Here is a 27,506-nt window from a genome sequence, read left to right on the forward strand (position 1 = left end):
ATTTTAAATTAAATTTAAATGAAATAAAAATTAAATACTAAATTTTAGATTAAACTAAATATTTAAATTAAAAAATTTCTTTTAAAAATTATTTTTATATTTATATGAATGAGTGTCTATATGTACCCTGTATGTATATTTGTGCCTATATGTATATTTGTACCCCTTATAAGCATAGGGCTCTTGGAGGCCAGAAGAGGGCATAATAGTAAAATATCATCAAATCAGAAGTTTACAGCATCCTACAGATGTTGTAACTGGAACTGGGCTTACAGGTAGTTACGGCCCACCCTGTGAGTGCTGAGAATTGTACTTGGGTCCTTTCCATGAGCAGCATGCTCTTAATCACTGAGCCATCTCTCTAGTCCAAGCCTAGACAGGGTCTTACTATGTATCCCGGGTTGACCTAATCCTTAATCTGTAATATAGGTTAATCTAGAGCTCATGATTCTTCTGCAGTAGCATTCTGAATTTTGGAATTACAGCTATAAACCATGATGACTAGCATTAGGTACATTCCTTTAGCAAGAATTAGTGTTCTTTTATTATGAAATGTCTTGTGTTTCCTTTTGTGGTATTGATAACTATTGATGGTCATTTTCTGTGTCATTTAATGGTTGTAATGCTTTCATAGTGAGATGTTTTCCTTGTATTATTTGGGTACCTACTATCACCCATCTTATTCCTAAAATAATATGGGGGAGTCCCCCTGGGGGCTCACGGAGCAAGCTCTGGCGGGTCCCCAGCGGTGCCGGGTGCCGGCTCCAGGGTCCGGCACCCGAGCGGCGGCAAAGGGAAGCCATGCGGCAGAATTCCCAATGCGCGGTGGTTGTGAGCAGACCCATGGACACAAAAAGTAGCCATAAAAACATTTATTGAAAGGGGAGAAAGGGGGGAGGGAGGGGGAGAGAGAGAGAGAGAGAGAGAGAGAGAGGGGAAGAGCCAGAGAGAGCGCGGCCACGCTGAAGAAACAGAAGAAGGAGAGCCAAGATGGCACGGGCAGGTCAGAGGTCAGATGGCGTGGGCAGGTCAGAGTGGGCGTGGCTTGTCCCTTAAAGGGACAGCAAAGCACAACATTCCCAGGTCTTCTTTATAATAAAAAGCAGGAGACGAGACACCACAGCCCAAAGGAACTGGGGCGGCGAACTCTCAAGACTGCTTCCTGCTGATTGTGGGCGAACTCTCAAGACTGCTTCCTGCTGATTGTGGGCGTCATCTTTGGGGGGGGGTGCGAGAGAAGGCTGGGTGCTGGTCGCATCCTGGCATGGCTGGTCTCTTTGCCTTTGACTGGTGTCTGTGGCATGAGAATTGTCTGGTGTCCTTGATTGGCACCCAGAGCTACTCTTTTTTGGGGGGTCCTCCGTGGTCGCTGAAGGTTGTATTTGACCTTTGCTGTTTAGCGCAGGGCCTGTCAGGCTGCAGAAGACCCTGTGGGCTAAGAAATCTGTAGGAAGACAGGCCTACCTTGACCTGAGCAGCTAGGCTGTCGATTCCAGCGATTTCGTCCATGTCTGGAGGTCTTTACTTTAGACGAAAGGCAGGTTTTCCCAATGGTCAGCGCTCTGCAGTTGAAGCGAAATGCAGAAGGACGTTGTTCTGCGCGTGTCTGTCTTTTGTCTTCTTTGGAGGGAGCAGAGAGCTGCTGCTAGGAGCCAACCTGTCTCTTTTTGTTGTTGTGAGAAGTTTTTAATAATTAAATACTTAAATATCACATTCTCCAGATCTTTGAGCAGTTGAGAGCTGTTTATCAGGTATAACTATAGTATAGAATTTGTTTGGAAAGCTGGGTCTGAGCTTGACCACACTGGATCTCAACAGGTAAGATTTACATTTGTAAAAAGGTAGAGAGAGGGAAAAAGTCACCTGACCCATCTGGCCCTCAGCCAAGATGGCGACTGCCGCGTGTAGTCTGCTCTTGGAGAGCAGCCATACCGGAACAAAAGCTGCAGCGGGGAGGGGCAAAAGGCTGGAACCGAAAAACAGCTGTCTATGGTTTTAATGGGGCCACTTATTTGGACAGAGACTGATAAATGTAAGGCATTAAAGCATGAGGCCGGAGTGATAGGTCTGGATGGCTTGGCTCCCATGGTCAAGGCCGTGAAAACACCCGCAAAAAACCGTGGCATCTCAAGCCTACAAGGGGAACGGCTCCCCATTAAGGCGAGATGTAGATGGCACGAACACCCAGGCCCTGTGAAAAGGCGTCCGATTTCACAGGGGGGGTGCTAGAACCTGGCTGAGTCGAATTCAGCCAAGGTCAGGCCGCACCGTAGCGACGTGCCGCACCGTAGCGGCAGTTACAGCAGTTACGACGAAAAGAAGGAAGAAAAGGAATGAAACGAGAAAAAAAAAGAGGGAGAACTTCTGGAGACCCCGGGCCTCCAGGCGCGGGTGAGCTGAGGGGCAGGCTAAGGCCACGCCTTCCCAGGCACAGGCTTAGCACAGGAGACAAGCCGAATTGAATGCCAGCGAAGGGAAAAACCGAGGCCCTGAAGGCCCGCGGTTGGAGGTTCCCCCCATCTCTAGAAACCGCAAAGGGGCCGGGCGGTGGTGGCGCACGCCTTTAATCCCAGCACTTGGGAGGCAGAGGCAGGCGGATCTCTGAGAGTTCGAGGCCAGCCTGGTCTACAAGAGCTAGTTCCAGGACAGGCTCCAAAACCACAGAGAAACCCTGTCTCGAAAAAAACCAAAAAAAAAAAAAGAAACCGCAAAGGGTTGCCGGGAGCTCAACGGTCAATCCCTTGGGTTAAAAAAGATGGTTAAGCTGGCCAAAATGGGGGCACTCACGATTAGAAGCCGGTGTTGTTTGGAGGAGCTGTGTCCAGGCAGATGGAACACGTGGATCATGTAGAGAAGGTCCTCGGGTCCTGATCCTGCCCCGGGAGGGAGCTCAGAGTCCCGGACGGCGCCTAAAGCCGGAACTCTGGCCCCGGGTGGAAGTCCGGGGTGCATGAATCATCCCGGGTTTCGGCACCAATCTTATTCCTAAAACAATGTGGGGGAGTCAGCAAGCTCTGGCGGGTCCCCAGCGGTGCCGGGTGCCGGCTCTAGAGTCCGGCACCCGAGCGGCGGCAGAGGGAAGCCATGCGGCAGAATTCCCAATGCGCAGCGGTTGTGAGCAGACCCATGGACACAGAAAGTAGCCATAAAAGCATTTATTAAAAGGGGAGAAAAGGGGGGAGGGAGGGAGGGAGGGAGGGAGGGAGAGAGAGAGAGAGAGAGAGAGAGAGGGAAAGAGCCAGAGAGAGCGCGGCCACGCTGAAGAAAACAGAAGGAGAGCCAAGATGGCACGGGCAGGTCAGAGGTCAGATGGCGTGGGCAGGTCAGAGTGGGCGTGGCTTGTCCCTTAAAGGGACAGCAAAGCACAACAACCCATCTCTCTTTCTCTTCCAATGTGTTTGTCAGATTTTCTTCAGAAAGCTACAGGTTTAAGTATTATGAACTATTGGATCTTTATATAATCTCACTGATTATGAGTTAGTGCATATTTCTTGCCACAATTTTAGTAGATGTAAGTGATTTTAGCCGTTTCTTTTACTTCTCGTGTAGGATAAGTTAATCTAGGATCATTCTGTGTATTTGTGACTTTATGTCACAGTCACATCACTTTTCCCATTTTTTTCTTATAATTTTTTAATTTTATTTAAACTTTTGAGCATTTATTATTTTTATGTGTATGGGTGTTTTATCTGCCCATGTGTATCATGAGCCCTCATGTGGGTGCTGGAATCAAGACTATGGTCCTCTGGATGAGCAGCCAGTTTCTATTAGGGGCTCATCCATCTACCCCGCCCCTAAAAAAGCATGAGCAACACGGTGTGGCTTCAGAGCTTTTCAACTTGCTAGGCACTATTCACGAAGGGCAGTCTGTTCTTCACAAGCTGACAGTGCAGGAGGTCTTCCCAGCAACCATGGAACATTTACTTCTTTGAAACTGAAAGGACATTTCATGAATTTTGCCAAGTATGTCTGTACATAACCATACATTTGGTTCTGACTGAGTGAGTTTATAATGATATAGCAAGCAAAGTTAAAGAGTAAATAGCAAGTTGCAGATAGAGAGATGCAGAAAAATAGTAAAATATCATCAAATCAGGAGTTTAGAACATCCTGCAGATAAAATAGAGTAACGTGACTGAGAGAGCAAACAAATTTAACATCTAGTTGGAGGCATAAAGTGAGCAGCTAGAGCTTAGTGAACCAGTGAGTTTATTGGAACTGGAGAAGTGCAAATGAGGTTTTGCTTAGGAGAGAGAGAGAGATGGGTGGCTCAAAAGCAGCTGCATCACTGAAAAGCCCACAAGTGCAGAAGTTGCATCCCTCGAGCCCCTTGCGTGTCTTGCAGGCAGTGGAATGGTGGGAGAGTCACCTTTATGCAACAACTGTTTGCTGCATTAGTAACCATGAGAGAGGGCTTATGGATTTTTTTGTTTGTTTTGTTTTTTAAGACAGGGTTTCTCTTTATAGCCTTGGTTATCCTGGAACTCACTCTGTAGACCAGGCTGGCCTCGAACTCAGAGAGATCCACCTGCCTCTGCTTCCTTAGTACTGGATTTAAAGACGTACACCACTACCACCCAGCTGAGTCTTATAAACTTTAATGGAGCTCTCCAGGGTGGTATGTTTCAATTTTGTCGGAGCCCATGTGGGTCCAACATAGATTCCCTAACCCGGTCTGAAACGGAGTCGCGAGGAATAAAACCGACACAGCTTACAAGGTCATCTTGGAAAAGGCCAGAATCACTCTTTATTCTCGGAACATTTTATATCTACCTCAGTTTAGTGGGGGAAAACACATTAGGCTGTCTCCTAAGCAACCAGGTGCCTGGGCTTAGGTCATGTCCGCATCTAGCAGTCAGGTAGGCCATGAATTAGCATCTCTATAAGACATCCTCTTAGTAACAAAAGGAAGGAAGCACCGAACCTCTAAACTCTTAAGTCATCAGCTTTAACCAACATCTCTTCTTAGGTAATCCACATTCTAACAAAAGAAACTAGGAGCAGCACATCCTGGCTTTTGTTAAGGAAGTGACAGCTTGTCCGCAGAGCTATGTGACTAGCTCAGACCAGGCTAATGGCTTCTGTGCCAAATCGAAATATGGGCCCACACAATTTGGAGTACATGGCAAATTCCAACAATCTGGAGGCAGAGCAGAAACAGGTAGATTTTTGTGTTTGAGACCAACTTGGTCCATGGGTTAGTTTAGGGCCAGCCAGGACTAAGCAATGAGACCGCCATCTCAAAAACAAAAGCAGAGGCAGGGTTTTGAGTTTGAGTCAAGCCTCAGTCTTATAGTGAACTCCATGCTAGCTTCCCCTAGTCCATGAGATCCTGTCTCAAAACAATCAACTTTAAAATGCTCAGCTTCTGATAGGTTCTATTCTACATTCTGTTTCTCTGAATTTGACTCTTGTAATACGTAAGTGGAATGAATCACATAGTAATTTACTATGACTGGCTTATTTGGCCTATCATAATGAGCATTAATATTCTTGTCCTTAAGGTTCATCTTTTATTTTTGGTAGCATAGAATTTTCATTCATTGATAAAGATGAATCCCAATATGTGCATTTCACATTTTGTTCATTGTTTTTTTTTTTCTACTCCCCTCCCCCCTTTTCTTGAGATGTTCTTTCTGTGTATCTCAGGCTACCCTCACCTCTTGGCTGCTGTAAATAGTGCTGATGTTAACATAGATGCCACTCATTTCTTTTAAGAAACTGTTTTCAGAGCTGGACAGATGGCTCAACAGTTAAGAGCACTGTCTGCCTTTCCAGAGGACCAGGCTCAAATACTCCCAGCACCCACATGGCAGCTCACAACTGTCTGTAACTCAGTTTGGATCAGGAATCTAACACCGTCACACTAATGAGCTTAAAATTAAATAAATTATTAAAAAAAGAAACTGTTTTCAGTTATTCTTGTAGATAAATATTCAGAAGTGGAATCACCGGGTCATAGAGTGATTGTTTTGTTTTCTAAGGCAGCAGCATTTGGCATCATTTTCATCTTAGTATCAACAGTGCAGGGATGCTTCGTTCTCTTCAAGAACCTGTCAGCTCTTCTGTTGTACATTGTCAAAAGTGACCATCCTAATACTCGTGAGGTCATATTTATCATGGTTCTAGTTAACATTTCTTAGTAATTAGTGATACAGGGCATGTAGTCACGTGTTTGTTCACTATTTGTATATTTTTGTAGACATACCTAGTCAGGTCTCTTGCCCATTTTTTTTTTTTTCTTGGTTTTTCGAGACAGGGTTTCTCTGTGGTTTTGGAGCCTGTCCTGGAACTAGCTCTTGTAGACCAGGCTGGTCTCGAACTCACAGAGATCCGCCTGCCTCTGCCTCCCTCTTGCCCATTTTTAATCAGGTTTGTTTCTTTTCCTGTTAAGTTGTAGGAGTTCTGTTTGTTCTGAATATCTTCCCCTTATTTTAAGAATTCCTATTTGAATGTGGGAACGTAGCTCAATGGCAGAGTATGTCCCTGATATTCATGAGGTCCTTGTTTTGATACCTGGTACTTGGTTTCACTCACTTCTAGTGAAAATAAGTAGTCATTTGTCTTTTTTCACTGAGTTTTTCTTCTTAAGATTGGTTTGTAAGGAGTCTATACATGTTAAAACTCTGTTTTTACAGTTTCCTTAATATGTTAATGTGGATATTTTTCCTTTTTTTAATGTATAAATTTTTTAATTTTAAATATTTTATTTTTAAACAGCTACAAATGCTTTATACAGTATTTCTTTTTTTAAAAAATATTTATTTATTATGTATACAATGTTCTGTCTGTGTATATGCCTGAAGGTCAGAAGAGGGCACCAAACCTCATTACAGATGGTTGTGAGCCACCATGTGTTTGCTGGGAAATGAACTCAGGACCTATGGAAGAGCAGGCAATGCTCTTAACCACTGAGCCATCTCTCCAGCCCTTTATACAGTATTTCAACATAAAGTCTCCTTAACAGAAATTTAACAAAATGGGAATGATAGTAAAAGGTTAAAGTGGCACAAATTCATCAAATAGGTATTAAACTACAAATTTTAAAAGGTAGATTACTTTAAAGGTTAAGTTAATGTATAAAATTTTAAAATTGATATGGACAAACATCTAGGTTTTTAAATTTTTTGTTAGTTTTTAAGGTTAGATATATATCTCAACCCAATTATCAGATACTGGTTTGTAGGCTTCATCTTTGCTTTAAATTTGTATATTGGAGTTGATGTCTCGTTTGTTTTGCATAACCTCTTTTCTTGTTTTAGGATGGAAATGGAGTTGTACGAGGCTACTACTTATCTGTATTTTTGGAGCTATCGGCTGGCTTACCTGAAACTTCCAAGTAAGTAGTTTTTTTGTTGTTGTTTGTTTTTGTTTTTTTTTGCGTGGGGGGTGGGAGTGTGGGGGTGGGCAGGAGTGTTTGAGACACAGTTTCTTTGTAGCTATGGCTGTCCTGGAACTCACTCTGTACACCAGACTGGCCTTGAACTCACAGATCTGCCTGCCTCTGTCTCCTTAGTGCTAAAAACATGTCTCCCCACTGCCCTGCCAGGTAAGCAATTTAATTAACTACTTTAATACAAACTTACATGCTTCATGTCTTACTTAGAGTTTCTTTCTATTACTGCAATGAAACACCATGACCACAAAGCAAATTGGGGAGGAAAGGGTTTATTCAACTTACACTTCCCTTTAATGAACTACATTGATGTTAAGTACGAAAGGAAGTCGGGACAGGAACTCAAGCAGGGTAGGAATCTGGAGGCAGGAACTGATGCAGAGGTCATGGGAGTGATGCTGCTTACTGGCTTGCTTAGCTTTCTTTGTTATAGAATCCAGGACCACCAGCCCCAGAATTGGCACCACCTACAATGGGCTGGACCTTCCTCCATTGATTAAGAAAATGCCTTACAGCTGGATCTTATGGAAGCATTTTTTTTCAGTTGAGGCTCTTGTTTCTCAGATGACTAGCTTGAGACAAGTTGACATAAAACCAACCAATACAACTGACCCCTTGTCAACTTGATACACAAGCACATCACTATTAAGCCACAGCCCTTCCTTATTCATCCTCAAGATCTCACATTAAAAACATAACTTTAAAGTCCTATAGTCTTTATAAATTCAAACACATTAAAATTTCAGTCGCTTTAAAATAGCCAATCTCTTAAAATCCAACCTTTTTAAAAACGCAAAAGTTTCTCAACCGTAGGCTTCAGTAAAATAAAAAATGAATACTTTCTTACTTCAAGAGAGGAAATTCAGGGCCAAGTCACAATCAAAGCAAAACTACCCTCCAGTATCCAGTGTCTGGGATCACTCAGTCTTCTGAATTACTTAGGGAAGCCTGACTTCCTTTTTCCCTGTCTCTGCTCCAAGCATGTTTCTCTAATATGTCTGCCATTACCTTATTCTTTCCTAATGCTTCTCTCCACCGTGTGCCTGTCTTCCCAGCCTGCTTAAACAACGTGGCTTTTTTTGTTTTTCCTTCTCCATTCTCCGCCTCCGGATAGCTGCTGAGATTTACAGCTTGCTTGCTCTGGGATTTTCCTTCTAAACACTAATAAAATCATCAGAGCTTAAAAAAAAAAAAAAAAACCATACACGTCAGTGGGTTCAGTTCTCAGTCCTGGGATTAAAAACATACCACTTTTCTGGCTCCGTCTCTTATTTCTTGCTTTTGGGAAATTTATGTTTTGCGTCTTAAATTTGGATTTTTAAAATTTAAAATTCCAAGTTCTAAGTCCTAAGGGGATTTTTATTTGTCTTTGATTTTTTTCTGTCTATATTTTAACATTTTTATTGTCTTTGGTACTGGATTAAGCTTGATGCTATTATCACTGACCAAACAGATGTTGGCACTTTAATTCATTTATTTATTTCAAACAAGAGACTGAGTCCAGGACTTAGGACTCTATTACTGCACTACACCTCCAATGTCCATTTCAGGAGTTTTCTAACATTCACATTGTTTTAGAAATAGTAGTACCTTATTATTGATGTTATATGTTCATAGTCCTGTGTTCAGAGAAGATTGGAATTTGCATGTGTGTGCTAGTTGGACACTGTCTACATACTTTGATGTGAGTCTTCTATTTTGATAAATACAATTTATTTATTTAATGCTTCAGGAAGCATATTGGGTTCTCAATCCTCTTCATTAAATGTTGAAATGATGTTTAATTTTGCATTTCAAGGTTTAGCAGTGGGGTAATTTAACTCCCAAAATGTAGAATAAAAACATGAATCATTGTATAACAACCTACATAGCAGTCTAGTAGATGAGTATTCTGTAGGGTCTGTAGAAACACTTCATAAGTTTTTCAAGCCTTAATCTCTTTCTCAGGGTGTGTGTGAACATATACGTGTATGTAATACTTAAGTGAAAATTTTCTACATGAGACATTTTGGGGTTTGTTTTCATATAGTATTTATTGAGTGTGCTAGCTAGTTTTATGTCAAGTTGACAGTAGAGTTAAAAGCCTCAATTGAAAAAAATGCCTTCATAAGATTGGGATGTAGGCAAGCCTGTAGGGAGATTAGTGGTTGTTGGGAAGGGCCCAGCTCATTGTGGGTTCTATAAGAAAGCAGGCTGAGAAATCATGAGGAGCAAGTGAGTAAGCAGCTCCCCGTAATATGATGCCTCTGCATCAGCTCCTCCCTCCAGGTTCCTGCCCTACTTGGATTCCTGTCCGAACTTCCTTCAGTGATGGACTACCGTGTAGAAGTGCAAGCCATATAAACCCTTTCTCCCCAACTTATTTTTGGTCATGGGGTTTCATCATAGCAAATAGTAACACTAACTAGGACACAGAGTAACTTCTGTTTTAGGGAAGAAGGTCCTCCCCATCTCACTTTTCCCATCTTTTGTTCTTGTTGTTTTAAAGAGAGGGTGTTAAACTTGATATAGCCAAGGATGCCTTGAACTCCTGGATATTTGTATATTTCTGCTTTCATCTCCCAGGTGCTGAGATTGCAGGTGTGGACCACTATATTTTGCTGAGAATTTCTTTTTCTTTTTTCTTTTCTTTTTTCTTTTTTTGGTTTTTTGAGATAGGGTTTCTCTGTAGCTTTGGAGCCTGTCCTGGAACTAGCTCTTATATACCGGGCTGGCCTCGAACTCCCAGAGATCTGCCTGCCTCTGCCATCTGAGTGCTGGGATTAAAGGTGTGCGCCACCACCGTCCAGTGAAAATTTCTTAAGGAGAGAGTAGAGTAGTTTTTCCTTATAGAAGTTTCCCTCCAGGTTTCTGTCCTGACTGCGCTCAGTGATGAATAGTGATATGGAACTGTAAGCCTATAAATAAACCCTTTCTCCTTTGAAGAGGTGTGGTAAAAAAATAAAAATAAAAAAATAAATAAGCCCTTTCCTCCCCAAATTGCTTTTGTTGCAATGTTTAATCACAGTGATAGTAAGCCCAACTAAGGCAGTGACCTATCTGAAATACTTCTGTTTCTGTAAATGATATCGTTTCTGAAAGGAGTTCAGCTGGAATAACAATTTTATTTTTTTGTATTGATACTTATTTTTACTTTGCTGACTGTACTAATGGTGTCTTTATTTTAGGTATGAATATCGTGTAGAAATGGTTCATCAGTCCTGCAACGATCCTACCAAAAATATCATTCGAGAATTTGCGTCTGACTTTGAAGTTGGAGAGTGCTGGGGCTATAATAGATTTTTCCGTTTGGACTTACTTGCAAATGAAGGATACCTGAACCGACAAAATGATACAGTGATTTTAAGGTAGTTTGAGATATTTGATATTGTGACTTAAATTATGGAGAGTAATGTCATCAAAACTTTATTTCAAAGTTTATTCATTTAACAAACATTCACACTAGGAGTTCCATGTAGTTAGATGAATAATAAAAGTGAAAAAATGGTTTGATACCTAGTTATTGATTCCATTAAAAAGGAAAATATTGCCAGATGTGATGCCCCATCCCTCTAATCCCAGTATTTGAGATGTAGAGGCAGAGACAGGCGTTCAAGGCCAGCCTGGTCTGCAAGAGCTAGTTCCAGGACAGGCACCAGAAACTACAAAGAAACCCTGTCTCGAAAAGGAAAGAAGGAAGGAAGGAAAGGAAAGAAAGGAAGGAGGAAAGAGGGGAGAAAACTCACTGTTTTGGTTTTTCTTATGAAGGTGATAATTTTGTTTTTCTAATTCACCAAAGGAAATACTTCGTTGCTACTTGATGTTACAGTCACAATTAAAACATCAGTTTACTAAACTAGAAGGGACAAATTTCCCTGTAATGTTTTTATTATTAAATATTAGTTTTACATATTGGGTTTCATAATGACATTTTTATACATGTGTATGTATCCCAGCACTTGGGATGCAGAGGCAGAAGGACCTCTGAGTTTGAGGCCAGCCTGGTCTACAGAATGAGTTCTAGAATAACCAGGGCTACACAGATAATCCTGTCTCAAGGAAAACAAAAAACCAAAAATATATGGTTTTAATTGAGACAACTGGCATTTAGAGACATATATCATTATGGTTTTTGAGTATATGCATGAGTAGTGGGTAGTAGAATTCATTTGAAATGGTTCTACATCAAATGGGAACTGTTTATATAATTCACAGATTCACTATGTAGATTATTCTTCATGTGGAACTGTTCTTTAAGGTTTCAGGTACGCTCACCAACATTTTTTCAGAAATGCCGGGATCAGCACTGGTACATTACTCAGCTGGAAGCCGCGCAAACTGGCTATATTCAGCAAATAAACAATCTTAAAGAGGTAAGACAATTGCATCTCTTCTAATTTGCACAGCCTATTGTCCTTTTGGCCTGCTGCTTTTTAAATTTGATTTTGGCTATCCATTTTAATGTTGTGGTAAAATTCTGGTTTTCCTTTTCCTTTGAGCCTCTAGATTCTGCACTACTCGATTGTGTAGCCACATTTAGCTACATTAGCTCAATTTAATTAACATCAACTATATTATTCCATATTTGTAGTAACTTTATTTCAGGGGCTTGTGTGTCTTTTAGGGGCCTTTGATATTACTCTAGATATGCAATATTTTTATTATGCAGTGTTGTCTTATGCAGCACTACTCTGGTTTGAGATAAACATTGTTTCTCTCAGTAACTAAGGTAATTGTCTTCTATGAGCTGTATTGGATTTAAAGATTCAAAAATAGAATTGTTGAAAGTTGCCACACTTTGAATTCTTGCTGTTTTTGAACACTATAATAGATAGTTAATTAATTTTGATTTTGTAATAATGAAATTATATTAGGAATCCTTTCCTTTATGTGGAGTCTTACGTTGTATGTGTGGGGGGAGGGTGCTCTTGCCACTGTGCACATTTGGAAGTCAGCATGACGTCTTGGAGTTGATTTTCTCTCTTTGTACCCTGTGGGTTCAGGGGTTGAACTCAGGTAGTCAGATGTGGTGGCAAGTGTTCTTACTCACTGAGACAGCCCCTTTGTATAGACTTTGGATGGAGTGGAAGGTTTGGATTGCAAAAGTGGTAGTAGATGAAGCACAAAAATATGAATGAATGTAGATTTCAAACTGCTGGTGCTGGACATGTAGATCAGTAATTGGCAGTTAACCTCATGCTCAAAGTCCTGGGTTCTCGGCATCATCAAACAAAACAGATGAAAACCCTGCCTATGCCGGGCGGTGGTGGCGCACGCCTTTAATCCCAGCACTCGGGAGGCAGAGGCAGGTGGATCTCTGTGAATTCGAGACCAGCCTGGTCTACAAGAGCTAGTTCCAGGACAGGCTCCAAAACCACAGAGAAACCCTGTCTCGAAAAACCAAAAAAAAAAAAAAAAAAAGAAAAGAAAACCCTGCCTGTATTTTTTGTGCAGGTTGTGTTGTGAACTATATGTATTGACTGGATATGCAGAATACAGTTTATCTTTCTTATAGGAGTTTTTCAGAAAGAAAACAGGAAAAAATGAAAGAAGTAAAAGAAACGGTTTTTAAAACTAGGTTTAGGAATATACGGATTTGCCTTTTCCCCAGTGTTTTGAGACAGGGTCTTAGTGTGTAGCTGTGGTTGCCCTGGAACTATGTAGACCAGGCTGACCTCAGACTCACAGAGATCTGCCTGTCTCTGTCTCCTGAGTGTGGGATTAAAGCTACTTAACACTATGCCCAATTCCCACTCAAGTGTCATTGTCCACAGACGACAGGCGCTTAGCCTTCTGGAGTTTGCATATGTACAGACATGTTCTCAGGCCCTTCCGTACTATAGGCTAGTACTGTCGCATCCTACAGGTTGAACAAAGCTTCAGGAGCCACCTGTTGTATGTCCCCTTAGCCATCTCTTCAACTCCAACATTATGGGTTTTTTTGTTTTTTTTTTTTCTTTTGACCATGAAGACCAGGCTTCCCATGTGCTGGGATTGATGACATGTGTTGTCATGCTCAGCCTATATCTGATTTATAATGTAAACATCGTTTGCTTTGCCACTGAGTCACCTCTTACAATTAGTATTGATTTGTACCATTCTTATTTTCAAAGAGACTGACTATTGAGCTGTCCCGAACTCAGAAGTCAAGAGATTTATCACCACCAGATAATCATCTTAGCCCCCAAAATGATGATATTCCTGAGGCACGAGCTAAAAAGGCTGGGTCATGCTCTGACATTCTTCTGGAAGGTGGTCCTACCTCAGCTTCTGTAAGAGAGACCAAGGAAGATGAAGATGAAGAGGAGAAGATTCAGAATGAAGACTATCATGTAAGAATAGATTTAGATTGTGATATATATGGTAGGATTGTCAGCTCCAGCATATAATGTAGAGCAGACAGTGTTCTAAACATCTTGTCCACTAGTTTTCATTATTGATGGATGCATGTTCTGTACATCATACTTTGCAAAAGTTAATTATGGAAGACCATTATCTGAAACTGTGACACATGGTCTAGAAACGGTTTAAATTGTAGATTTGTAAAAATATGTTATTTTGGGAGCTGGAGAGATGGCTCAGTGGTTAAAAGCACTTGCTATTCTTCCAGAGGACCCTGGTTGAGTTCCTGCAACCCACATGGCAGTTCAGAACTGCTTGTAGCTCCAGTTCTAGGGAATCCTACACCCTCATACAGACATACATGCAGGTAAAACACTAATGTACATTAAAAAAAATCATAGAATGAACAACTTTTTTTTAATATGTTTTTTCCTTTACTAATTGGTAAGTACTTTATTTTTTCTGATAAGATGACTTATGATTTGGGATGCAATTAATTTTTGCCAAGCCAAATAATAGCTAGAATAAGAACTCACTAAGTAGATTTTGTTTGTTTTTAGTTAAGATTAGAAGGACAGAGTAGATTTTCTGTAGTTGTTACTTTTTAAATGGGAGTGTAAGCAGAGACTGCTGTTCATTTCCCAGCCACTCAGACCTGAATAATCACACAAAAACTATTATAACATTGCTTGGCCAGTAGCTTAGGTGTATTCCTTCCTAACTCTTATATCTTAAATTAACCCATTTCTATTAATCTGTGTATCGCCACCAGGCTGTGGCTTACTAGAAAGGCTCCTATGGTGGTGTCTTTCTCCTTCAGCAGCTACATGACTTCTCTCTGACTCCACCTACTTTATACCTCTGTTCGAATTTTCCGCGTGACTTTGTTCTGCTAATCCACTGGCTGAAACAGCTTTATTCTTTAACCAATGATAATAAAACATAGTCACAGCATGCAGAGGGGAATCCCACATCATGGAAGACATGGGTTTTATGTTTCAATGGGCTTACGGGGGAGAGATTGATGATAAGGTTAAAAGCTTTGTTCTACTAAGGAAAGAAAATAGGGCTCCAGCTGAAACAGTCTGCTTTGATAGGTTGAGAAAACTGAATGGCAGGATTTCTTTCTAAGACAACTAAAAGTTGGAGAAGGGGGTTTTGTTTTGTGTGGGTGGGACCAGAGATATGAAGATGAGAAAAATTGGAGGGGGGCCTTAGGGGATAGATTGATATAGATAATTGGCTATAGGCTACAAGAACATCACTATGTAACAAAGAATGACCTTAGATTTCTGGTTTTCTTGCTTTCTTGCTTCCCAAGTCTGAGATCACATGAAGTTGACTTGGAGTATGTGAATTATTCCTAGTTGAATTGAGGACCTAGCTCAAATTGATAACTATGAATCAATTGTGCTACCAGTCAGTAAGGTATAGCTTTTCTGTGGAATATAGCAGGGTGGACATAGGATTTACACTGGTAGATCTCTGGTAATGTCCTAAGTGGGATGACTAAGTAGAAGCATTTGGAACAAAGATCTTGTTTGTGCTTTCTTAACATCCTAGCACTCTGGAGGCTGAGATAGGAAGATTGCATGAGTTTAAGACCAGCCTGGGCTAAATAGTAAGTTTTGACTCAGAATCCTAAAAAAGGAATGAGAAGAAATCTTATTTGCCTTGTTGTAGCATGAGCTCTCGGATGGAGACCTGGATCTGGATCTTGCCGGGGAAGATGAAGTGAATCAGCTCGACGGCAGCAGCTCCTCTGCGAGTTCCACAGCAACGAGCAACACAGAAGAGAACGACATTGATGAAGAGACCATGTGAGCACCCCGTGTGAACACTTTACATAGGAATCATTTAAGCACTGTGATTTCGGCTAAGTATGGGAATGTTCAGCATTTTTTTTTTTAAAGATACAATCGAAATATAAACTAGGCCTTCTCAGCTACGAGTTTTTATTTTTTATTTCTTTATTTTTTAAAAAAATCTTTTTATTGGACAGGAGAGATGGCTCAGTGATTAAGAGCTCTGGCTGCTCTCCCAGAGGATCTGGGTTCAATTCCCACTGCCCACATGTCAGCTTACAGTCACCTGTAATTGCAGTCCCAGGGGCTGTGATGCTCTCTTCTGCCCTCTGTGGGCACTAGGCACTCAAATGGTACCCAAGACATATATACAGAGAAAAGACTCATACACATATGTATAGTTTTTTTTTTTTCCAAATAAAAAAGAAAGTGTGTGCATGTATGTGTAATATGGGCATATGGAGGTCAGAGTTCAACTTTTGTGAGTTGTCTTCTCCTTCCTCTGTGGGTCCCAGAGATGGAATCAGACTTTCAGGCTGCACAGTCAATGATTTTCGCTGCTGAGTTATACCACTAGCCCAAGCCTGGGACTTCTGATCAGGCTAGGCTGGCTATTATATGTTTTTCTGATGCTCTTTTATAGCCTTCTTCTTTCTTTAGTGTGGGAAAGAAACCCAAAAACCTCTGGTCTCTGAACCTAGATTGAGGCAAAGGTACAATTCTCTGTCCTGCTTTAGAAACTGGATATTGGGAGAACGTGCCTTAGCCCTTTGCTTGTCTTGTTGGCCCTGATGTCTCTGTTGGAGGAATAAAGTGTGGTAAGCACTGTAGATCTGAGCATTTTCAGGATGCCCTCACCCAATAGAAGGTCTTCTGAATACAGGTCTGGACATAAGGGTGCAAGTCTTTTTGGCCACACATACCTGGCGCTTAGCATCAGGTTAGGTGTTGGTTGAAGACTACCTACAGAATAAGAAATGCTGCTGGTGTCTTCCCCACTCCAGCAAACTGGAAGGCCTATGTTCTTGCTTATGGTGACCTAGAGGTGGAATTGCTTGGGGGCTGAAATAAGAGGGAAAGGATTAATCTTGACTTAAGTACTATTTATGCTCACACTTTTGGGGAGTCTGTATTTTGAGACAGTGACCCACTAAGTAGTCTCTGTTGACCTAGAACTTAATCTGTGTGTAGTCCAAGCTGGCCTCAACTCAGGGATACACATCCACTTGCCTCTTCCTCTTGAGTGTTGGAATTAAAGTTGTGCACTGCCCCCCCAAGTCCCATGCTCTTTTTTTATTACCATATTAATGCTTTTTTAAAATTTTCATTTCTTCATTTTTCTATACCTTTAGGAATATTTCCAGAGTGCTTTCTTTTTTCTCTTTCTTTCTTTCTTCCTTCCTTTCTTTCTTTCTTTCTTTCTTTCTTTCTTTCTTTCTTTCTTTCTTTCTTTCTTTTTTACCTATACTTTTTGAGAGTTTTTTTGCCAGCATGTATGTCTTAACACCATATGCATGACCAGTGTCCACAGCAGAGGGCATCAGATCCTCTGTAACTGAAGTTATAGATAAATGATTGTGAGCCATCATGTGGGTTCTGGGAACTGAATCCAGGTCCTCTGTACAAGAAAGACATGCTCTTAACCATGGAGCCACCTCTCCAACCCTTATTTCCAGAGTCTTGAGTGGCTTTTTTTGTTTGGTTGGGTTTTGTTTGTTTTTTGTTTTGTTTTTCAAGACAGGGTTTCACTATGTATCCCTAGCTGTCCTGGAACTCTTTCTGTAGAATAGGCTGGCTTTGAACTCAGAGATCTGCCTGCTTCTGCCTCCCGAGTGCTGAAAATAAAAGCATGCGTCACTGACGCCTGGCTTTGCATGGCTTTAAATATAATTTTCATCAATTTTACTTGATAGTGAGTCTGCCAAGTTCCTTACGTCTTAAAATTTCTTCAAATATATAAAACTAGCATTGTCTTTTTTACTGCTTCAAATAAACTACTTTGTAGTTTGATTTAAAGCAGTTTAAAGTTGACTTTTTAAGAACAAATAGGAAGCAGCACCCTGTTTTGTAAAGTTGTTTTTGTCATCTCTAGTAACTGTTCTTGGTTGTTGTCCTTCCTTCCTCCCCTCTCTTTCTCTGTGTGTGTGTGTTTGGAGGGGTGGGGGTGAGGGCAAGGTTTCAGCTGGCCTCATAGAACTTACTGTGTAGTTCAGGATGGCCTTGAAATCCAGTCCTCCTCCTGGCACTTCCCAAGTATTGATTGGATATGCAGGCATGTTTCTTCTCTCCTGACTGGGACTTTTTTCTTTAATATTAAAATGCAAGGTCTGGTTTTTGTTTTTTCTTGTTGTTATTTGTTTGTTTGGTTTTGGTTTTTCCTAATTGACTATTAGCATGTGTGCCTTTCCTGTTTTCCCTTTGAGAGGTCTCACCATAGCCTAAGCTGCTCACAAACTTACTATGTAACATAGGATGGGAACTTCTGATCTTCCTGTCTCTACCTCCTTAATGCTGAGATTGCAGATGTGTACTGTGCCGCCACCCTGGCTCCCTGTGGTGATAAAAGTCAAACACCAGGCTTCCTGAATGCTGGCTGGTTAGATGAGCACCACTGTACTATCTGAGCCACAGGCCAAGCAGCAGTGAGAAGTCTTTATAGATGTATAATCTCTCCTCTTTTCTGTGTTTTCCCAGATTTTTGGATATAAAGATCAAATACTTTTAGCTTACTTTGATGTTATTTAAAAGTTGTTTGGATACGGGTGGTGGTGGCGCACGCCTTTAATCCCAGCACTCGGGAGGCAGAGGCAGGCGGATCTCTGTGAGTTTGAGACCAGCCTGGTCTACAAGAGCTAGTTCCAGGACAGGCTCCAAAGCCACAGAGAAACCCTGTCTCAAAAAAAAACAAAACAAAACAAAACAAAACAAAACAAAAAACAAAAACAAAAAAAAGTTGTTTGGATATTAAATGCACAGTCATGATTCTCACTAAGATCATCTCATAGTTGTATTTAGGAACATAACACTTACCAAGGTATGACAAATACAATTTTTTTAATTTTTAAAATTCATTTATAATGTGGCCTATGCACATATATATGCACACCTCTGCGTGTGTAAGAGTCAGAGGACAGCTTGGGGAACAGCTCTCTCTTTCTCCTGTGAGGTGGGGGAGTAGGAACTGTAACTCACCTTATAATACAGCTGCATTTCCTTTGTGAGAATTCTGAGTTTTGTGAACATGATGGATTTTGTCTGTTCTCAGGTCTGGAGAGAATGATGTCGAGTATAACAACATGGAACTGGAAGAGGGAGAGCTCATGGAAGATGCAGCTGCTGCAGGACCTCCAGGTACAGGGGCCAGGCTCCACGCGTCATCCTGACTGCCATAGTTTAGTGGAGGGTAACCATTATTTATTTGTTCTGTTTCTTGACTTGGGATTTCACTATGTAACCTGATTCTCCTGCCGTGGCCTTTCCAGGGGTGGAATTACAGATATAGACCACCACATGGGGCAAAATTTACTTTATAGTTAAAGAAACTGGTGCACAGGTAAATTAAGCAACTTACCCTGTTTCCACAGCTTAGCAAATAAGGAATAATTGGATCTTGAGGTTTGTATGGATTTTATGTACTCTTGACTCTGGGGTGTGAGTCTTATCTGTATTAAGCTTTGTTTACAGAATGATTTAAATAGCCACATGGAATATGGGCTTACAAAGGATATTTAGAAAGCTGATTTTCAGAGCTACACAAACTCATGTGTAGTTACCAGGTCACATATGTAGTTGTTGCTTCAACTAGGTTAGAACCCAGATTTTGTTAGACGCAGCCCTCCAGCCTTCCCAAATCACACTGTTGCTCCTGAGAAGATCTTATACATGTAATGGATGTTTTTCCTTATGTCTTTAGATCTGATTGTAAGAATTGGCTGGAACATTTAAAAGCTAGCTATCTCTAATCCTAGCTCTTGGAAGACTGAGGCAAGAGGGTTAAGAAGGCAAGGCCAACCTGAGGTAGATTATTCTGAGGCCAGAAGAAGATCCCCTGGGACTGCAGTTAGTAAAAGTAATAAGCCACCATGTCCTCTTAAATAGCAGAAGTGCCAGTGTGGTCTACAGAGGGAGTTCCAGGACAGCCAGGGCTACACAGAGAAACCCTGTCTCCAAAAACAAAAAGACAACAACAAAAAGTATTTACTGGCCGGGCGGTGGTGGCGCACGCCTTTAATCCCAGCACTCGGGAGGCAGAGACAGGCGGATCTCTGTGAGTTCGAGACCAGCCTGGTCTACAAGAGCTAGTTCCAGGACAGACTCCAAAACCACAGAGAAACCCTGTCTCGAAAAACCAAAAAAAAAAAAAAAAAAAAAAGTATTTACTGGTAATTTAACAAGGAGTGGATACTGTTTGAATATGTGGATTCCAAGTATTGAATAAATGTAATTCATATTTTCATTTGTTTTTGTTTTGGGTCTTTTTTGCATTTATTTTCTGTAGCTCTAAATATTCTAATACAATTTAGATACTTTATCCTAGATATTAAAGATGTAAAGTGAAAAAAGACCCTTATTTTCATTGTTGAACTTTGCTGAAATTTATCTACTTAACACACATTGAATATAATAGTATATTTCTAGTTCCTGAAAAATAGAATGAAAAAGACTTCTGTACTTTATAACTAAAGGTGAATAAATGCAAGAATAATTAGCAAAAAATATGACGGTACACATGCTGATTTTAAGTCATTTTTGAAAGACTCTCTCCTCAGTGGGATAGAGTATAACTTGCCCTCGTTTAAGTAAATGTTGTGCTGGGGGAAGCTTGACCACATCACATGTGATGGATGCATTTAGCATTGTCTGTGGTGAGATGTGTCAATGTGTAGAGAACATTTACCTCTGTAGTGTTGAATCAGAGAAACCCTTAACTGAGGGACATTGTACAGCATTATCCAAATAAGGATAATAATCACAAACCAGATAAGACTAGTTTGATGTTCTGGATTAAATTCTAGAAGAGAAAAAGTGAACATGTGGGGAAAATTAATGATGTATACACAGTAGAATTTAGTTAGTAACTTAGTATATCAGTATTGGTTCATTTGTTGTGATAAATGTATCAAAGTAATGAAAGATGTTAACAGAGAAGTGGGTGTGAAATATATAGAAGCATTCTGTACATTTTCTATAATTCAGATTTCTAAAAATTAAAAACAATGAATCAGTGATTAAAAGCTGGCGTGGGATTGTGTGCAGCATTCCCAAACCCCTGGGCCTGCCCAGTTGCACAGCAGCCAAACATAAGAGACCCTGTTTCAAACAAAGCAGAGGGCAAAGAGTGGCAGCTGAATTTGTCTTCTGATCTCTATAACCTTGTTACGGCATGTAGACACATATACTTAAAGGCAGACACGCAAACACACATGCACATACAACATTTCTAATTCAAATTGACATTGATAAGGTTATTACTCAAAACATTTGTTCTTTTCTTTTTTGTTGTTTTTGCTTTTTTTTTTTTTTTTTTTTTTGAGATATGGTCTTATGTTTCCTTGGCTGGTCTGAAGCTCAGTATATAGAACAGGATGGCCTTACACTCACAGATATTTGCTGACTCTGCCTTTCAAGTGCTGGCATTAAGCCTGGACCTTTTTATTGTTTGTTGTTGTTATTTTAGCTTTCTTTGGTTTATGAAACCAGTGTTTTTTTTTTTATGTAGCCTCACCTAGCCTGCAACTTGCTGTGTAGATCAGACTAGCCTTGAACTCACAGAGATCTGCCTGTCTGTCTCCCCAGTGTTGTGATTTAAGATGTGTGCCACCATACCCGGCTTATTACATAGTTTTTTGAGCATCTTGATTATTTTTTTATGTATGTATTTACAGCATCTTATTTTGTAGTCTAGGCCTGCCTGGAACTCAAGTATTCTAAACTGGCCTCAAATTCATAGCAATTCTGGTATTGCAGCCTCCTGAGTACTGGATTATAAGCATAAGCCACCACACTTGACTGGTGAAAAGATTCATATTTCTCATCATATTTTAGAGTTCTTCAGTTATTTTTTCAGATAATTCTTTGCAATTTTTTCATTCTTTTGTGACTTAGTTTTATGTTGCTATGCTTATGAGGGTTGCTGAAACTCTGTATTTTTTGTTTGTGTTTTGTCTTTGTAAGAAATGTGAAATTAGCCAGGTAGTGGTGGGATATGCCTTTAATGCCAGCATTCGGGAGGCAGAGGCAGGCAGATCTCTGTGAGTTCGAGGCCAGCCTGGTCTACAAGAGCTAGTTCCAGGACAGGCACCAAAGCTACACAGAGAAACCCTGTCTTGAAAAAACCCAACCAAACAAAACAAAAAGCCAAATTAAAACCATAGTAAGAAACCACTGCGCATTGACCATAATGGTTAATATATATTATTTAAATTACATTTTTTTCTTAAGCAGGGTTTCATGTAGCCTGGGTTGATTTTAACTTGTTATGTAGCCAAAGATGGATTTGAATTCCTAATCCTTTAACCTCCATCTCTCAAGTGCTAGGATTACAGGCATGTGTCACCACACCTAGTATGGTTAATATTTTAAACTTGGCAGTACTAAATGTTAAGTATATGAAAAGATGGGAACCCTTTTACTCTCTGATGGGAGTGAAAACACTGAGTTGTGTATCTTTTTTTTAATTTTTTTTATTTTAAGATTTATTTACATATTTAGGTATACAGTGTTCTGCCTGCATGTATGCCTGCAGGCCAGAAGAGGGCACCAGATCTGTTAGAAGTGATTGTGAGCCACCACCATGTGGTTGCTGGGAATTGAACTCAGGACCAATGGAAGAGCAGTCAATGTTCTTAACCTCTGAGCCATCTCTCCAGCACCCCAAGTTGTGTATCTTGTACACATTTATAATTGTATGGTGCTTGAGATGAGGTTGTTGATTATTCTTGAATTATGGATAGTAACAAACCCCATGCTTAGTCATTGTTTTGATGTTTATTACTTGGCAGTATGGTTCCTCTGTGTTTTTCGTTATGAACACAATCTAAGACATAGATTTGCAGACAGGTATTCACCCACTAATTGGGATTTAAAAATAATAATAAAACATGTACAGATATATACAGTATGTTTTCTCTATTTCTTTTGTAGGTAGTAATCACAGCTATGTGGGTGCCAGCAGCAGAATGTCAAGAAGAGCACATTTATGCTCTGCCGCTACCAGTAGCTTATTAGACATTGATCCTTTAATCTTAATACATTTATTGGATCTTAAGGACCGGAGCAGTATGGAAAATCTGTGGGGCTTACAGCCTCGTCCATCTACTTCACTTTTGCAGCCCACAGGTAAAATAACAATGTCTTTTTTCCCTTTGGTTCTCTGAAAGAACTATTGAATTTCTATGTGTCTCATCTGAGTATTGGAACATAGTATGTTTCTCTAGTAAAATGATTTTTCATTCATGTCATATAAGTGATTTTTTTTTTTGTGTGCCTGTCTAATCCCCACCCCATCCTCCACCCCCGTGTGTGTGTTCGGGATTGAACTCAGACCTACAGCCCTTTGCCTCATTTTCCCTGTTGTTGCTCAAGAGTTGTGTCAAAAACAAATTTTGAACTTGTTTTTAAACCTTTGAAAAGGTTTTGGGGCTAGGGTGTGTAGCTCAGAAGATAGTAATCACACAGCACACACAAATCCTTGTAATTGATCCCTAACACTGCAAAGAAAAACGAAGAAAGTTCTAAATGGTTGCCTTCTCTTTGTGCCTAACTGCTAGCTTGAGCCGTAGGAAGAAGTACAGTTGTCTTCTTTGTGAATGGATTCAGTTTTTCAGGCCTATCTTTCAAGGGGAAATGTGTCTAAATAGAAAAAACATTTATTTAATTATTCATTAAAGGAAAAATGCTTACCACTGCCATGGTGGCCCATACCTGTTATAAGGATGGTAAAGAACGAGTCATGAGGATTGCTCTGAGTTTAATGTTAACCTAGGCTTCATAGTGAGTTCAAGTCCAGCCTGGACTATATTGTGTGACCTGTTTCAAGAAATCAAACAAGGCTGGTCATGATAACATGTATCTTTTATTTTATCAGGTGTGAGGCAGAGACAGGTGGATCTCAATGAGTTCAAGGCTAGCCTGGTCTACATAATAAGTTCTGGACCACCCATAAGATACCTAGTGTAAGACCCCGTCTCACACACACTTATGCATACAAATGTACATCAAAACCTGAGAAAATGTTGTAGCACAAATAATAAAAACCCAGAGACAGATTTTGTAGTTCAACCTAAATATCAGAAAAGCAAAGCAGCCAGCCACTGGCTCTTACCTCTACCTTGGACCAAAAATGGATGAGATCCTGTCTCTACGAGTCCTGAAGACTCGACACCCCACTGAGTTCCTGTCTCTTCCACCTTATATTCTTCATTCTACCCAGCCATATTGCTCCTGTCTCCACCTCTCTAATGCTGGGATCACCTTTTTGTGAGCTCTTTTTCTCTTTTAGATATTCAATCTTGTGTAGCCCAGGGTGGCCTTGAACTACTAGAGATCCATCTACCTCTATCTTCCTGGGATTAAAAGTGCCTACCACCACCGCCTGGCCTGTATGTCTGACTAGTATGGCTGCTTTGCCCTGTGATCTTCATGCAAGCTTTATTTATTAAAACACAAATAATATACTACTATAAAATGTATATTAATTATCCATAGTATTTTATGCCAAAGCTATTTAAGAGAAAAATATGCATTATTGTAGTAAGACAGCCATTTGTATAGTCCAGTCTAGGCTCTTTGAATCAGAGATAGAGTTGATTTTTGTTTTGTTTTGTTTTGGTTTGGTTTGGTTTTTGGTTTTTCAAGACAGGGTTTTTCTGTGTTGCTTTGGAGCCTGTCCTAAAACTGGCTCTTGTAGACCAGGCTGGCCTCGAACAGAGATCTGCCTGCCTCTGCCTCCCAAGCTCCCAAGTGCTGGAATTAAAGGCGTGTGCCACCACCACCTGACGAGATAGAGATTTTTTTTTTTTTTTTTTACACATAATGATTTACCATTAATGCTATTACAGTTTAAAGACAAGTTTTAGGGGCCTTTGGTATTACTCAGTAGTAATGTGCTTGTCTAGTGTGTGCAAGGCCCTTGAGTCCCTCCCCCAGCTTCCCGTTACTGGGGTTGGAGAAACAGCACTTTTGTTGGAGTGCTTTCCACTGCATCCTTGGTATGTAGTGAAACAGACTGACATTTCCCTTACCTTTCTAAACTGTAGTATTCTATCCAACCATGATGTAGACAGGGATTTTGGTGATTTCTCAAAGCAGCAGAGCTCACACTTTCTGAACAAATTCATAGAACCTCTGTGTAGAAAACAAAGCCTGAGCCACTGCAGCGGTTTGGAGGTTATAGTCTGAACCAGTTCCTTTTTTTCTTAAAGCATACTTCCGAAAGTCTTACCCCTCCATTTGAAAGACTATCTTCAGCTAGGTTCTGGGACAGTTGCTCTTCATTTATGGTTTGAGTACATTCTGTGTGAAGGTTCACTTAAATCAGTGGTTCTCAACCTTCCTAATGCTGCAACTCTTTAATATAGTTCCTCATGGTGTAATGACCCCCAACTATAAAATTATTTTTGTTGCTGCTTCATAACTAATTTTGCTACCGTTATGAATCATATTGTAAATATCTGACCTGCAGGATATCTGGTATGCGACTGCCAGGAGGATTGCAATTGACAGGTTGAAAACTGTTGGCTTGAATGATAATTGGTGGTATGTGCAAAGTCCAAATGAAGCAGGTCAAGTCTGGCTCTATAATAAACATGTATAATTGACTTAACTTTAAGAGGAACAATTTTACAATTTAATTTACAAATAGATTTAATAAATAGGTAAAATCATGTTTTTGAAATTTTTTTTTTTTTTTTTTTGGTTTTTCGAGACAGGGTTTCTCTGTGGTTTTGGAGCCTGTCCTGGAACTAGCTTTTGTAGACCAGGATGGTCTCGAACTCACAGAGATCCGCCTGCCTCTGCCTCCCAAGTGCTGGGATTAAAGGCATGCGCCACCACTGCCCGGCTTTTTTGAAAATATTGAATGTCATTGGAGTGCATACAGACTATATTAACAGTAGTAGTCTTGTTCTGGAATGTTTAGTTTTCTATGTAAAATTAATAGTGAAGCAACCTAAGATTTAAACCAAGTTGGGTAAAATAAGGGTAATAGCAGAAAGAATGTGGGGCAGATAATAAAAGGGAACAGCTAAGTCCTGGGTCTAACTTTGGAGTCATTTACCAGGGCTAAGTGCCTGCCACATAGCTAGAATATAGATAGCTATATTCTATTTTTAAAAAGTGAGCCAAATGGTCCGAGCGGTGGTTGGCGCACGCCTTTAATCCCAGCACTAGGGAGGCAGAGGCAGGCTAATTTCTGTGAGTTTGAGGTGAGCCTACAAGAGTTAGTTCCAGGACAGCTAGGACTGTTACACAGGGAAACCCTGTTGTCAAAAACAAAACAAAAACAAACAAACAAACAAAAAGAACCAAATGAAGAGCCTTTTGGAAAAGAGAAACACCAATAAAACAGTATCAGGAGCCAAGTCAAAATAACCCTGTGTGTGTGTGGCTGGGGGAGGGGGTGTTCGTAAGGTTAATAAAGTCACAAAAAGAACCTTGTTTCTTTTATTAAAAAGGCTTGTGTGAATTAATTTCATTGCTTGGCATATTCATATTTTAATCATAAAGTTAATGGACATCTGTTATATGTCGAATTCATTGCCTGTTCATGCTCTTAATTACTATGCCCAGGGGATGTCATAAATGATACCAGGGTATCAAGTTGAAGTCAACTTTAAGGTATCTAGTGCTAAATAGAATGAAGTAATCACATTGGTTCATCCTATGGAAGTTCTTGAATGCTAGCTTGAATTTAATCATAGTAGAGGATAGAGAGAGAAGTTTGATTTTAGTAGTGGTTTGATTTAAACCTTACTTTAGAAAATGAACAGTACTGATAAAACAGATAAATGAAAGTTTTTGACAGGATACTTAGTCTAGGATTTCATTTCTGGTATGAGAGAGTAGACTGGCAATTTTTAAGACATAAGCTTAAAGTATATAGAATGGGATAAACTCTCAGGAATTTTTTTGGCATTAAAAAGTTCTAAGAGCTAAGGAAGTGGTCCAGCAGGTAATTAGATGCTCAAGCGACAAGAGTGAGGACCAGAGTTTGCTTCCTTAGAACACATGTGACTGTCGGGTGGATGTGGCAGCCTGCCTGTAATTTCAGCCTTTTGGAGGCGAGGATAGAAATGGGTTTTCTGCAGCTAGCTGGCTAGCTAGAGTTTGAGAGATCGTGGCTCCAGAAGGTATGTGGGACTCTTTCTTATTCCCCAAAGCTGTGAGGAAACACTGTAAAAGAAATAATACAGATTGAAGTCACTTCTAATTAACCTTAGAACTGTGGGCTATATCTGTTCTGGAAGTCTTCACCTAAGTGTGACTCCAAGAAACTGGGGTGTGTGTGTCTGCTAGAAGTTGAGACTAAAGCTATCAGTAGATAATAGAACCTGGTAGTGTAGAGCTTGTGTGCAATCCAGTACTTTCCATGTGGCTCTTCTGAGCATAAAGTAATACCCGATTTGGCCTTTAGAAAACATCCAATAGATGATCAGGAACTGAAAAGTCACACCCAGGTTTGGAATTCCAGGGGACACTGAGGAACATTGGTTTTTTTGGGATAAGAAATTTATCACAAGAGTTATTAATGTTATTGAAAGACAGCAGCATGGTAGAGCACGCTGAGGGGACTTTAGGCCCAAGAGGTGTGTGTGGGTCCCTTCTTACAGATTTCAGGAAAAAGGAAGCTTTCATAGCAGGAGTGTACAGCCTGACTGTTTCTGATTCCTGGGCAGCAAGGAGAGAGATGGGAGAGGGAATTCTGGGAAGGAATGTGGTACTTGAAGGATGTGGAGGAGTGAATGAGGAGGAGTATACCTATTATA

The 27,506-nt window shown here is 40.4% G+C and overlaps 1 protein-coding gene across 1 annotated transcript in view; it reads left to right on the forward strand.

Annotated features, from left to right (window-relative positions):
- Nucleotides 1-27,506, forward strand: part of Trim37 (tripartite motif containing 37) — a 103,458-nt gene that overhangs the window by 38,515 nt on the left and 37,437 nt on the right. The window contains 7 exon segments of the mRNA XM_057775894.1: nucleotides 7,263-7,339; nucleotides 10,564-10,743; nucleotides 11,634-11,748; nucleotides 13,489-13,707; nucleotides 15,401-15,537; nucleotides 18,788-18,873; nucleotides 22,666-22,860. Coding sequence (XP_057631877.1) covers nucleotides 7,263-7,339; nucleotides 10,564-10,743; nucleotides 11,634-11,748; nucleotides 13,489-13,707; nucleotides 15,401-15,537; nucleotides 18,788-18,873; nucleotides 22,666-22,860 — 1,009 coding nt within the window.

The sequence above is a fragment of the Chionomys nivalis genome, chromosome 7, assembly GCF_950005125.1.
Source record: "Chionomys nivalis chromosome 7, mChiNiv1.1, whole genome shotgun sequence".
NCBI lineage: Eukaryota > Metazoa > Chordata > Mammalia > Rodentia > Cricetidae > Chionomys > Chionomys nivalis.